The sequence below is a fragment of the Amblyomma maculatum genome, chromosome 10, assembly GCF_055883805.1.
Source record: "Amblyomma maculatum isolate TAMU_Amacu chromosome 10, ASM5588380v1, whole genome shotgun sequence".
NCBI lineage: Eukaryota > Metazoa > Arthropoda > Arachnida > Ixodida > Ixodidae > Amblyomma > Amblyomma maculatum.
The window spans coordinates 55,118,103-55,130,806 of NC_139353.1; the positions used below are offsets into that span (position 1 = coordinate 55,118,103).

General features: G+C 41.9%; 1 protein-coding gene across 1 annotated transcript in view; it reads left to right on the plus strand.

Annotated features, from left to right (window-relative positions):
- Nucleotides 1–6,488, plus strand: part of LOC146176518 (uncharacterized) — a 29,862-nt gene extending 23,374 nt beyond the window's left edge. The window contains exons 8-9 of the mRNA XM_084581311.1: nucleotides 2,487–2,568; nucleotides 5,321–6,488. Of these exons, the coding sequence (XP_084437437.1) occupies nucleotides 2,487–2,568; nucleotides 5,321–5,880 (642 nt within the window). The 3' untranslated portion in view covers nucleotides 5,881–6,488. The remainder of the gene's footprint in view (nucleotides 1–2,486; nucleotides 2,569–5,320) is intronic.
- Nucleotides 6,489–12,704: the final 6,216 nt, after the last annotated feature.

Here is a 12,704-nt window from a genome sequence, read left to right on the forward strand (position 1 = left end):
GAGCGCTCCTGCACGCGCCACTTCCCGCTTCTTCTTCTTGTCGTCCGTAACAATATGGTTAGGGTCATCTTCTTTTCCACTGAAACATTCAAGTTTTTAGCCTTTGTGTTATTTGCCTGTCATTTCAAGTTTATTTCTCCGTCCTGCCTTCCTAAATACTTAATGGTTAGTTTCTTTTGTCCTCTTCCGTTTCTGTGACTCAGTGAGCTAATCGCTAATAGAACAATGTCATCCGTGCTCATTAATACTGAAAACGTTTGTTGTACATCCCTTCCGCCTAGCTTATACGAGAGATTAAAACCAAGGTAGGTCTCTTGCAGACTCTTTCCCATTCTCTTGATATAAATCATGAACAACAGCGGTGATAGCGGACATCCTTGCCTTAGATGTTTGGGCTTAGAGCAGCAGTTGCTTGTCAAAAAAGATTTTTGCGAAGTCATTTTCAGGAAAACACTGTGCCTAATGGAAACAAAATGTGTCCCTTTTTACAGCATTGGAGTGTATAGGTGTTTGCCTCTTGAGAAATAGTTCAGGCTCGTACCGAAATAAGGAAAATAAATAGAACAACAGAGCTTCGACAACAGAGTTTTCAGTGGTCAGTTAGAATTGCAAGTGGAAGATTGTGGTAAGCACCTGCAAGGAGCTTTAGAAGTTATCGTGGCGCCCGGCCTACGGTGACTTAATCGGACTTTGCGCTATCAAACGCTGCGACGACATAATAAAATGGCAGAGTTTCATAGAGTGCGCTGAATCCAGCTGCCGCTAGTGTGCCGTAAACTGGGGCCGTCCAGATAACAGTGAAAACACGATGTTTATTATCGCTTTTATGACTTCATTTGAAAGACTACGTCCCTACATTCTCGCTAAGCACTATAACGACAAGTTCTGCTCCTAGACCCTCAGCCATGAAACCGTAATGGATCATGATGTGGTGGCAGCGTCGCTATGGCTTGAAAGCCGTAGTGCCGCTGTAGCTGCGCCGCCATTCGACTTTCATTGCTTTACATATATAAATATAAGGAGTCCTTGGGCTACGGTGTCAATACGCAGAATTAGGACGTGATAACGCGAGAATAAGCTTGCCGTTTGCAGACCCATGGTCGTCAGAAAATCTGAACTAAGTCCTACATCTGTAATCTGAAATTAAAGGTTTGCGCCAATGAAGGTGACCACACAGTAACGATTGACAAAGGTCAAGTAAGAAGAAACGACTCAATCTCAGATAGTCGAAAGGTCTGACGATAGGCGATCTCCCGGCTGAAGCGGGAAACCTATTGTCCCTTGACCTCATCTTACTCTTTTGTGAGAATATATATAGTTACTGTCACTGTGGGGGTTTGCTAAATAGCTCGTGACACTGCGTGTCACTGTAATGCAGGGCGACGGCTGCCACCTATTGGAAGGTGTTAGGATAATATGAGAGAATAACGTTCGTTGTTAGAGGATGCGCGATTTTTAGTGTGAGAATTTTGAGTTATGCTTTCTTGTAGTTGACAATGTTTAAACCCTTAGAAACTCAGAAATACTCATTTATACCAACTTGAAACGTCTGAAGTTAAAAATGAAGAATTACTCGCGTTGTTCGTATTCACGTGTGTTTATGGGACTGTTTCACTAGGATTGTGGCATTTAGTCTCGATGCTCTTTTTTGAACACACCTTCGTCAAATAAACACCTGCAATGACAGAACTGTAAAAGCAGCATTGTAGTTTTGCGGCCAATGCAGCCGCATCAGTCTTTATGCTTAATTCAGCAGTAAACGAAGCATGCGAATCTTTAGAATTTGTCAATCCTACTACTAGAGAGTGCCACGGTAAAGCTAAACAAAGGCCAGCCACAGCTGATCATATGTTCCCATACGGCACGCTGACTAGAGAATCTACCCTTATCCGTGTTGCATGCATGAAAAATACATAATTATTTTATATTCAAATGCAGGTAATAAAGGCAATGATATATTCGTATGCACCCTCGATGATATAATATTTTAAACATTTACCACGCCAACAGAAAGAGAAGGGAGAAAATGTCACAAACGTTTATTTCTCTTTGCTGATGGTTACCATCACGTTCATTCAATAATATTTAAAGTTATTCTCCCTCTTATTCGAAATATTATAATACTCTGGTGAAAAGTGAAGGCTGCTGCTTGTAGAAATAGTGAACCATGATTAACAGCCGTTAGCCAAACAATGGTCAACTTTTGTCCTATATAATGTTTAAAAGCGCTGCGCGTAATGATTTTTTTAGAGTAGTGATGTTCCATAAACATTCTCAATAAACCGCAGTTTATTACATGGGCCGAAACGTTTTCTTGAAGACCTGAACGACATTGTGCATGGAAGGAACAGCAGTTGTGTTTTTCGTGGTCAATTGTCTTACTTGTGATGTCATGTTGATTAAAAATAATGATAAAGAAATAAGATAAGGCTGTAAAATATTATGTCTTTCGTATCGGTGTAAAATGCACTTTCCATCTTTTTTAGGCCTCCAAGATGAATGCGAAAAGGACAGTGATTGTATTTGCAGCCGTGCTCCTCATGTGCAGTGTTGCATCATCAGATGAAGGCAAGCGTCTTTCTTCGTGACTCTCAAATTATTCTCGAATGCTGGCTTATGCTCACACGAGCACATGGTCATGGTCAAGGCAACCTGGAACGAGGATCCGCTCCCTAGCAAATAACAGCGACTACTCAAAACAAAAATGAGCAACAAAATAAATCTATATCCAGAAGAGCAATTAAGAAAGAATTACGTTGCTGAGGGAACAACTTGATGCAAGCAATTAGGTCGGCGGTTCTACTCGGGCCTGCTGGTATCTCCGGCTCTCCTCGTTCTAATATGTTACGCCAGATGGCGCGGCGAGCTGTTTTTCTCCCTGACGTCATGCCAGATGGTGAGACAGCGGTTGCTAGGCAACGGCGCGAGGAGCGGTGCAACCATGGCACGAAAATGCGACTTTTCGGCCAACGTAGCTTTCGCTACAAGCATCCTCTAGACTAGACTAGATCACGCAACTCTTGCAGCCCTCTGTTGCTTTCATGAGCAAGGATATTCAACATTTTTAGAATATTACTCTAGATTTGCCGCGACACATGTTATGTTGAAAATACTATGCTAATGACTTTGCTCTCGAGAACACGAGAGGAGACAAATAATAAGGGAATAATGACCGCCACTACGAATTGTTCCATTGCGTAAAAAAGGGATAAATTTATACCTATGTGGTCATTTCCTATTCTAGATTTCACTAACTTCGATAATTATATCGAAGTTAGTGAAATTAAGAATAGGATATGACCACATTATATTTTTTAAATGCATAAGAAATACTAACCAGTCTTGCCTTATATAGGGAACAGAAACTGTGAACATAGGAAACAGAAGTACTGCAAGGTAGACTTTTGTAAACCCGACATCAACAGCTGCTTACTGATGACAACTTCACCGGCATTAAGAAACACATGATTTTTTACAAGAAGCTTCTTAGCAAGAGGAGCGACGGCGCTAGATATCTGAGAATACAAGAAGCGAGACACACACCAAAACACTAGCTCTAGCTTTAGCGTCACTGAGGCCGAGCCCAGCGCCCAAGACAATATCGCCATCTCTCTACTATAAGCTGTAGCAATATAGGTTATGGTGAAGTATTAGAACTCTTTGGCACAAGATAAAGAGATATGGTTCAAACATTCCACAACCCTGATGCGCTGTTCCATCTTCTAAAAACTGTAAAACCACGTTCAATCTTCTGGTGTAAATTATGTTTGTAGACTAGCGAAAATTTTCAAGAACCGCCGAAAGCATTTAGGCATGCCGATAAAAGCAGAAGCATTACCAGTTTTTTGGGGGCCCGTAGGTGCTTCAATTTAAAGTGTTTTCAATAATGTTTGGCTTTTTTGTCTAAGCTCGTGAACACGGCTTGGAGAATTTCACCAAGAGAAAGCATAACGCAATCAACACGAAAAAATTCTGAGGAATGATTTGCAGGTCTGAAACAGCAACCACCCTCGTCTAAAGATATGTCGCTTATTATTTCGATCCTAGAAACGTGGGTTTCAGTTCAGTACCGATGCTTCTGTCATCTGTTCATTTCCTGTCACACGACATACTAGAGGTCGTTTTAGGTCATCGCTACACCATTTCAGGCTCTCTAGTTTAGGATAATAAGCGCTGTAAAGCACAGCTCAGTGCATATTAGGATTTAGATAAATGTAGGTTGTAATTATTTCTCCGTAGAAATTTGCTTGCCAAGTACCTTGACCACTGACGAGAGAGTTTGATTGAACATTGTTTCCAAGAGACGTTGACTGCATGTGCTGAGTGTGTGAGAGCTGTGACAAAGGTTTGCGAAGTTTTGTTAAGATTAAAATTATGTAGCGTTGAACATGAGGCCTACTACACATTTTTGGTTCACTATGTCTCCGTTTTTAAAATTAAAATACATACGTAGTGTTAGTACATGTTAATAATTGAAGTAGCAGTAAAAGCTTGTTTATTTTTCATCGGTGCAGTACAGGAGTATATCTTATCTCCGGAATGGAATTATCCTTGTTGAAGAACGCAAAATGCGGGTCACACTATAAGGAAACGCATGAAACAAAGCAGCTTGGTTTGATAGATATTTAAGTTTTATTATCTGGTTTACCTGCAACTTAATGCTCTATAGAACATATTTTCTAGGCAGGAATATCCAGATAGAAGTACAAAATTTTTTCATTTTTGAACAGCCGGAGAATGTACAGTGACAGTTCTCGGTCATTTCTCACAATGGTGCCCATTTTCGCGCCAAAAGTACCAAGTGATTAGGGAGCGCGCCTCGCTTATACAATAAGGACACAACTTGGCATCTATCACGAACATTACGTTACCAAACACGAAATCTAAGTGTGACGCTGCGGTCTTGGTAGTTGTGCTCAGCAAGGATTAAAATATATCATTGCTATGCAAACACGTGGTGAGATCTTGTTGTGCACAAAATATATTCAAAATGCAATGCTGTAATAAAACAGGGGAAACGAAATTTACCTCTCACTTTCTGTTCAACATTAGAATGTAGTCCCAGCATTTATGTGTAGGCCAATGTGTAGTAAGCCACTGAAAAACTAAAATAATTTGTTTTCTTGTGCTTCGTTATGTGCGTTTTATTTTCCGACTGCTGTGTATTTTTGTTTCGCTCTAATAAACATGGCGCTGATATCTCTCGGTATCTATTCACCCAAACTTTCTAGTTTACTAAATTTCTTACCAGACTTTTTTTTTGTTACACAAGTTAACATGGGCCTTGCGCCGCTATTGTTTTTCCCTTCTCTCGTCACAGAGTCCTGCTCATTCCATGACAAACATCTGGAACGTGCAATACACAATTTCATTGACAAGATTCCTGCTGAGCGCGCTGAAACCGCAGACAGCGATGGGGAAACACCGGCGGATGCATCGCCTGCCCCTAATGTGTCGAAGTTCCGATTCACCGGCCTCAACACACTTCGTCCATTCGGTCCTTTCTTTACATTCTGCCCTAATGGAAGCCGTGTAGTACATTTTGACCTAGCCAACGAAAAACCCCTTGGCTTGATTGGATCCTTCGCTGGAGACAGTGGCAAGGTGCACGAAGTCGAAAGCCGTGCTTTCCTTGTACGATTCACGACGCAATTTACTGTCGATGGCTCCGGCGAGGACGTCAAGCTTCATCATCTAGTGAACATGCCTGTTTCCATGACTGGACTGTCATTAAGACTGAAAGGCGACGACAAAGAGACCGATGAAGCTCTGGGATCGTTCACACGCACCCTGCCTCCTCACTTCCTTTATGACCTGTGGCACGGAATGCTGTATTCGGAGCTTGAAGTGCTGTTCTCCGAACTGTCGCCTAAGTCTTAATCCCTGTTAGCCTTGTGATCTATCGTTTGTACCAAAAGTGTATTAACAATGTCTATATTTCATTACACCAAAAGCAACGACGTTGAGATATAGCGCTACGCATCGTGACTGCTGATGCTAACCAAATTGAAGACTGCAATTTTGGTGAATCCTGTTACCTTGGAATAAGGTGTTTGAAGGGTCATGAAGCGTAGCTTTTATGCAATCGTTCATTTCTTGTGCTACATTTTCACTCTGTTTTCTTCCTTTAACACCAGTGGCTGATAGGCGTTGCCTGAGCGCTGACCCAAACAAAGCACTATAGCACGGCAACTATGGCATTAAACAGGTGTAGCCACCGATATTCAAAATGCTAATAATTCCAAAAAAAACATATCGCTTAGTAATCATGCTCCCGAATCACCATAATGATTTTCTTGCTGTCAAAACGCTACAGAAGCGTTTTTATTGATTCAGTGAACACATGATGAAGGCGACGACAATGCAGAAATGAAAATAAAAAATACATGCATGCTAAACTTGCCTCCTGCTATGTGGCATCTGATGGTTTTATATTTTGATACACCTGTCTTCTTAATAGAATATGCGCCGCTGCTTGTATTGATGGGCACACGTAAGCACAATAATAATAAAAAGGGAACGCTCGTGAACTTCGACACTCATTTCATTACCGAATAGCAGCCACGGAATAACAGTCAATTATTATGACTGGGTGTTCAGTGAGGACAGGAAAACAATCTAGTCTGGTTGCTCACAACTAGCAGTACCCCTTGGCATGGGGAGATAAGTGATGGGTCAAAATCTGCAAATAAATCGACAGCAATAAAGGACACCCCCTCTATTTTGCTGATAAACGGTATCCAAATGCAAAATAATTAGTTGGTTTTTATGAGAGGTGCAGAACTGAAGGGCTGAACAATATACATACGTAAGGATGGATGCTCCTTATATCCTACTTTTTATGCGTTGTCATATGCATTTTTATTTATTGCATGTGTATGCTATGCAAAAGCGTTTAGAGAAAAACCAAGAAATGTCAGTGCGGAAGCCGGGGCTGCGGTCTTTTTGTTATCGATAACAACAGACAACGTGTTTTCACACATTCTCTTGAAAGACGTCTCGAATCTCGAAACATGAATATTGTATAGTTTTCCAACATATTTCAAGTCCGTGAATCCGCAGAGATATGAATAATCGGCGCGATCCCAAAATCAGCTTCACGATTTCCCGACACCGACAATGCTAGTGCGGCTTTGGAGCAGCTAAGGCTCATTGAGCAACATGTGTCGTAAAGTAAATACGCTTGTGTGAAATTTTATGCGTGATTTATTAGCCTCGTTATTTTGACCAAAGCACGCGTATTTCGTCTGACATAAATGCATTCTTTCTTTGTATGTGGAGCAAGGGTGACGTCACAGACTCGTTGTTTCTCGTATCACAATAGGGAGAAGAATAAGAAGAGAAATATTATTAGGCAGGCATAGGGAGTCATAGTGGTATGGGAAAAGCTCAGTCTGCCAGATAAACAATCAACTTCAGTGCGTACAGGTGGCTAGTTAGAATTCTCTCGCTTTGCTTTGAATTTTCTGCTAATTGGTAGTAAAAACATGCGGCTGGTTGTTATACTCCATTATGCATTCCAAATCAAATAGGACTTTGAGCGAGACTTCTGAGTCCACCGAAGGTACTCAGCCACCCCAATTCTGTATTTGCCTCAACATTTTTTAAACGACTGGGTGATGTCCACCTTACGAATCCTTCAAAAAGAGTACTGTGAAGTGTTGTGAAGCCGATTCCTATGTGAAAGTAGCGAAAGGTAACTTCTAGCCTCCCCAAGTTAGATGAAAGGCAAAAACGATACAGTTGGCAAGACAAACCAACATGGACGACAAAGTCGAATTATATAAATCTGAAATAACATCATTGCTTTTTATTTGAAGAGGACGACATTGAAATTAATGGCAATTTTCGCCTATACGCTAATGCACTCCAAGAAAGTTGAAAACACTTCTTTTAGGCTGCGTTCGCATGACATGTGCTCAAATAGCGCACAACAGCAGAATATTGACAAGAATGAAAGCAGGTACTCTATGCAACAAAGCTCTCCGGAAAATAATAAAAACAACACGACAGAAGTTTTCGGAGTACAATTTAAAATTCGCAATCCGTTTTAAGTAAAAAATTAGCTTTTTTTGTAATTATTGGCTTGAGAGAAAAAGTGTCAAACCAAAAGTTGTAGAACTCGAAAAACAGGTATACACGCTTCGTACGTGTATGTGTCCGGTGAAATAAGCAAGACAATAGAGTCTGGCTCTAAGCTAAACCCCTCAGTATGCGTAAAGATTTCCAATGTAGCCATAAATATTACCTGCGTTGCAGTGCGTACACAGTGAACTTCAGTTTGTTGGGACGCCTAATTGTAGCGTGAAGATAGGACCGTGCACTGTGCCAACAAGTCGTGGAGCAAACGATCAAAATGCAGTTCGGCGGACACATTTATTACAATGACAGCCGCGGAATATTAACATTATCTCTGTCATACGAAAGACGAATATGATAACTATGTACGCCAGCTTTTTATGACTCTCTGAAGAAATCCTTGTCTATGAAATGACGCCGCTTGTGTTTTCAATGTGCAATATATAGACTATCATTGTGCATTTTAGGATGAAGGAACAGTTAGGATAAATTTTGTGATGATATAATATTATGGTGCTCCATACTTTAGACCACAATAACAACGTGCTGCCCGACTGCATTAGTGATCCGCGGCTTGGGAAAGACCGCATTACAAATCACTATCTGAATTATGAAACAAAAATTGAAATATTCTTTGAAAAAAAAACATCAAATATTTTGTGCAATTTTCTCTGTTAAATAAAAAAGGTAGAGCCGGAAAATGCGAACAAAATACAAGAAATACGAATGCAAGAAATAAATATACGAAAATTTTTAAACAACGCACAACAATAAAATAAATAAATCAGATGAACCTCACGTAGCAGACTATAGCTTCTCATTCTTCGTCGCAAGCAAAAAGCAATGCGTGTTTGATTCTGCGTAAACGCTTGCGAGCTCCCCTTCAGGATAACCTGGAGGAAGTTATTGAAAGGCTAAAACGGCTAATAAATCTTTCAGACACTTCTACTAAAAAAAAAGATGTCTTAGAAGTGAAAAGGAGGGCAGGTTGTCGGCTGGCTCTTAAAAACGGCTCACGTCTGTGCGAAGTTCCCGCAGATTAAGCGAACATTGCCGCTTTTTATTTCCATAATGAACGTGTACCGTATAGGGACGAGACATTTTATTCGAGCATAGTAGAAGAACGAATCGATGACGTAAAGGTAACACATAATGCTGACACGTGCTTTATAAATAATGGTTTAATTTTTTTGAGCCGGTGGACACAGGGCTCCGTGGGGCGCAATTCGGCTTGAGAGTAGCACTTTTGAGACCCTTCCTCTCTATAATGCATGTTTCAGGCATGCTGTATATTTTGCTCCCATTGATATATCGACTTGTCCCTTGCAGTTTTTATAATGAAAATAGGGAAACTGTAGAAGGATGGCTAGAGACAATTAAGAATAATTACTTGAGATTTTGAGCAAACAATACAACTTCATGTAGGCTCCGCCGGAGTGGCGCAGTGGTTACGGCGCTCGACTACTGTTCTCAAATATGCGGGATCGAATCCCGGTCTCGGCGGCCGCTTGTCGATGCAGGCGAAAAAGCAAGGCGTCCATGTACTGTGTGATTGTCAGTGCACGTTAAGGAAACCCATGTCGTCGAAATTTCCGGAAGTCGCTTTGGAACGTTAAACCCCACAAACCAACAAACCAACGAACAAGTTCATGTAGCATGCACTCGTGCATTACGCGTAATGCTTGTATAACATTTGCTTATTAGTGTACATTACTCAGTAAACTATTGTCATGCTATGATTATGACTGTGTATACGTTCCTACAACGTGCTTTTTTACCGTACGTGAATTGTGAAGTGCTCAATTATTTTTCACCCACCTGTTTTTCATTTTCTCACCCACGGCTACGCTTTATTTTCGTGAAATACAGTCCACCACCTTGAATACTTCACTCATAACTCACTTTATAATTAATGATTGCTGTTTATTGTAGGGAAACTCCGAGATTCTTTCTAAACTTCTGATACCGTAATTATATCGCTTTCCTTGGTGGTCTAGAAGATTGACATCGAAGATTGACATAGAAGATTGACATTATACAGATTGACATCGACTGTGGGGTAAGTAATACTGAGATGGGCCACGGGGTATCGCTTTATCGGATTAAACAGCCTCATTGCATGTACCAGTAAGCGCTCTGTCGATACAAGAAGCGTGCGTCAACAGTGAAAGAAGTTTGTTTCTATGGCCGCGAGCAGATGGAGCAAGCTACACTGTAACGAAACTGTGAATCAGCGGGGTGCTGTTCCTAGCAACCAGCAGTGACGGAAAAATAGCAAGAACCAAGTCCAAAACATCATAACCCAAAGCAGTTTAACGCATTAACAGAATAGGAGCCCCATGTAGCGAATTCTCAGGTCGTCTACTTGTGGGATGTAACGAAATGGCATGATAGCCCGAGTTTTCAGATGTTGCCTACTCTGCCTTCCATTTTTGAGCTAGGAGGAGGATATCGGAAGTAATGGTTCCAGTAGCCTTGTATCCAGATTCACATCCTGGTCCTGCACCACGCAAATACATTCGTATGTCTTGAAAAAAGAGGGGATCTATATCCATGTGGGGGATTCTTAGATAAAATATGCTTTAATAGGACACTATCCTGAGTAGGCGTGAGATAAGAGGAAATCATATAGGTCACTGGCTAAGTCACTAGGGAAGGAAATGGACGTGAATGGTAATCGTCAAAAAGGCCCTCAAACGGGAGGCGTTAATGATTTTGTCTATAACCTTAAAGCTGCCCAAATAATTTAGAGAAGCTAGTAAAATTTATAGGAAGCCAGTCCACTCAAGTGCAGAAATCAGGTCAGCACCAATACGCAAGGTCTTATTTGCATGTTTCGCAAGCGATCACTGCTGCTTTCGGCCATAACAAGACCTTCAATATCACGCTCCCTATTGAACTATTGTCAAAAAGAGAGAAGCAATAAGCGCTTTGTAATAACATTACAAAATTTTAGGGCAATCCTCAAAGCAAACCAATATAGCTTTTTATGGCAGAACAAAGTATGTTATGAATCAAGCTTGTTTTTTGGAGCGAAAGAGTAGGATTTACAGTATAACAAATTGTATCACAATTTCTTATTGCCACAGCCACTTTAAATCATGTTTGGTCCTGTCTTTCTCTACAATACAGACTCCATAGCACAACACTTCTCCAGAAAATCCGGTGCAGCTGGTGTTGTCAGAAAGCAATTACGGGTATGTAGCAATTACGGGGCAGCTGACATGACCGGTCAATGCTCGGCGAGATATCTGCCGTCACAATAACGGATGACATGGCAGAGCTGTTAACTCAGGCTTCTCCTTTGAGTCGAGAGCTAGCCACTGGAATCAGTCATTACAGGCCTCAGGGATCACACAGGAATCAGGCCTTGGATCTTGGGTAAGGGATGCTGTACCTAGCATGCTCCACCTCGTGGTAGCTAGTAGCTCCTCCACCCAAACACTTTCGGATGACCTGGTTCAAGGGGGGGGGGGGGGGGGGGCACAAACGTCATGGGGCCTTTCCCATAATATGATAGTTTACGCCCATATACTACCGAGTAGGTGTTTATAGTGTTATAGGCAGAAAGGGAAGTGGAACTGAAGAAACTTCGGATGCGCGTACAAGAAGAGAGTGAGAAGTTTGGGCTTAAACTGAACATTAAAAAGATAAAGATCATGGCGTCTTGCCCTATCAAGTCCTGAAGCATCAAGGGACAAGAAGTGGAAGCTGTGACAGATTTTCTCTTCTTGGGCTCCAAGATTACCCCGGAGGGGACTGCAGCCAGGACATTAGGAGACGCCTGTTTCTGGGAAAGAGAGCCATGGCTAGCCTTGAGCGCCTAGTAAAGAGAAGAGACATTAGACTGCCAACCAAGATCCGTATAACTCGTGCTATGGTCTTTCTAGTTGTGATGTATGGATGCGAGAGTTGGACTGTGAAGAAGGCTGACCACCGAAGAATTGATGCGTTTGAATTGTGGTGCTGGCGGAGACTCTTGAGAGTTCCTTGGACGGCCAGAAGATCAAATCAGTCGATATTGTCGACCATAAACCCTGACTGCTCATTGGAGGGTCAAATTCTAAAGTTAAAGCTCAGCTACTTTGGTCATCTGATGAGAAGAGAGGAGTCACTGGAGAAAGATTTGATGTTGGGGAAGGTTGAGGGTCACCGGAGAAGGGGTAGGCAGCGAACACGATGGTTGGATGGCATCCTCGAGGCGCTGCAGATGAAGTTATGTGATGTTAGGAAGAAAGTGGGAGACCGGAAAGTGGGGCGTGATATGTTCCATAGGGTCACGAAGAGTCGGACACGACTGAACGACTGAACTGAACTGAGGTGTTATATTACGAGGCACGTGATCTGAAATTACAGAGTAAAACATTAGCAAAGAGTCGTGCACACGCGAAGTAAAATACCCATGGTAAGCCGTTGGTAGCATCCTGCACTACATCACTCGTAGCCGCAAATCGGTAGCCTAAATGTCCATCCCCCCCCCCCCCCCTTTTATAGTCCGCCTTCAGTGTTTTCAAGCTCACAAAACAAAGGTCAGCGCAACCGTCACCTCTTCGGTTGCTTCGAGATCTTTAAGCAGCCTCAGCGTTTTCCCTTTTCCGCATATCGCATCGCGGAGCACAAGCGGT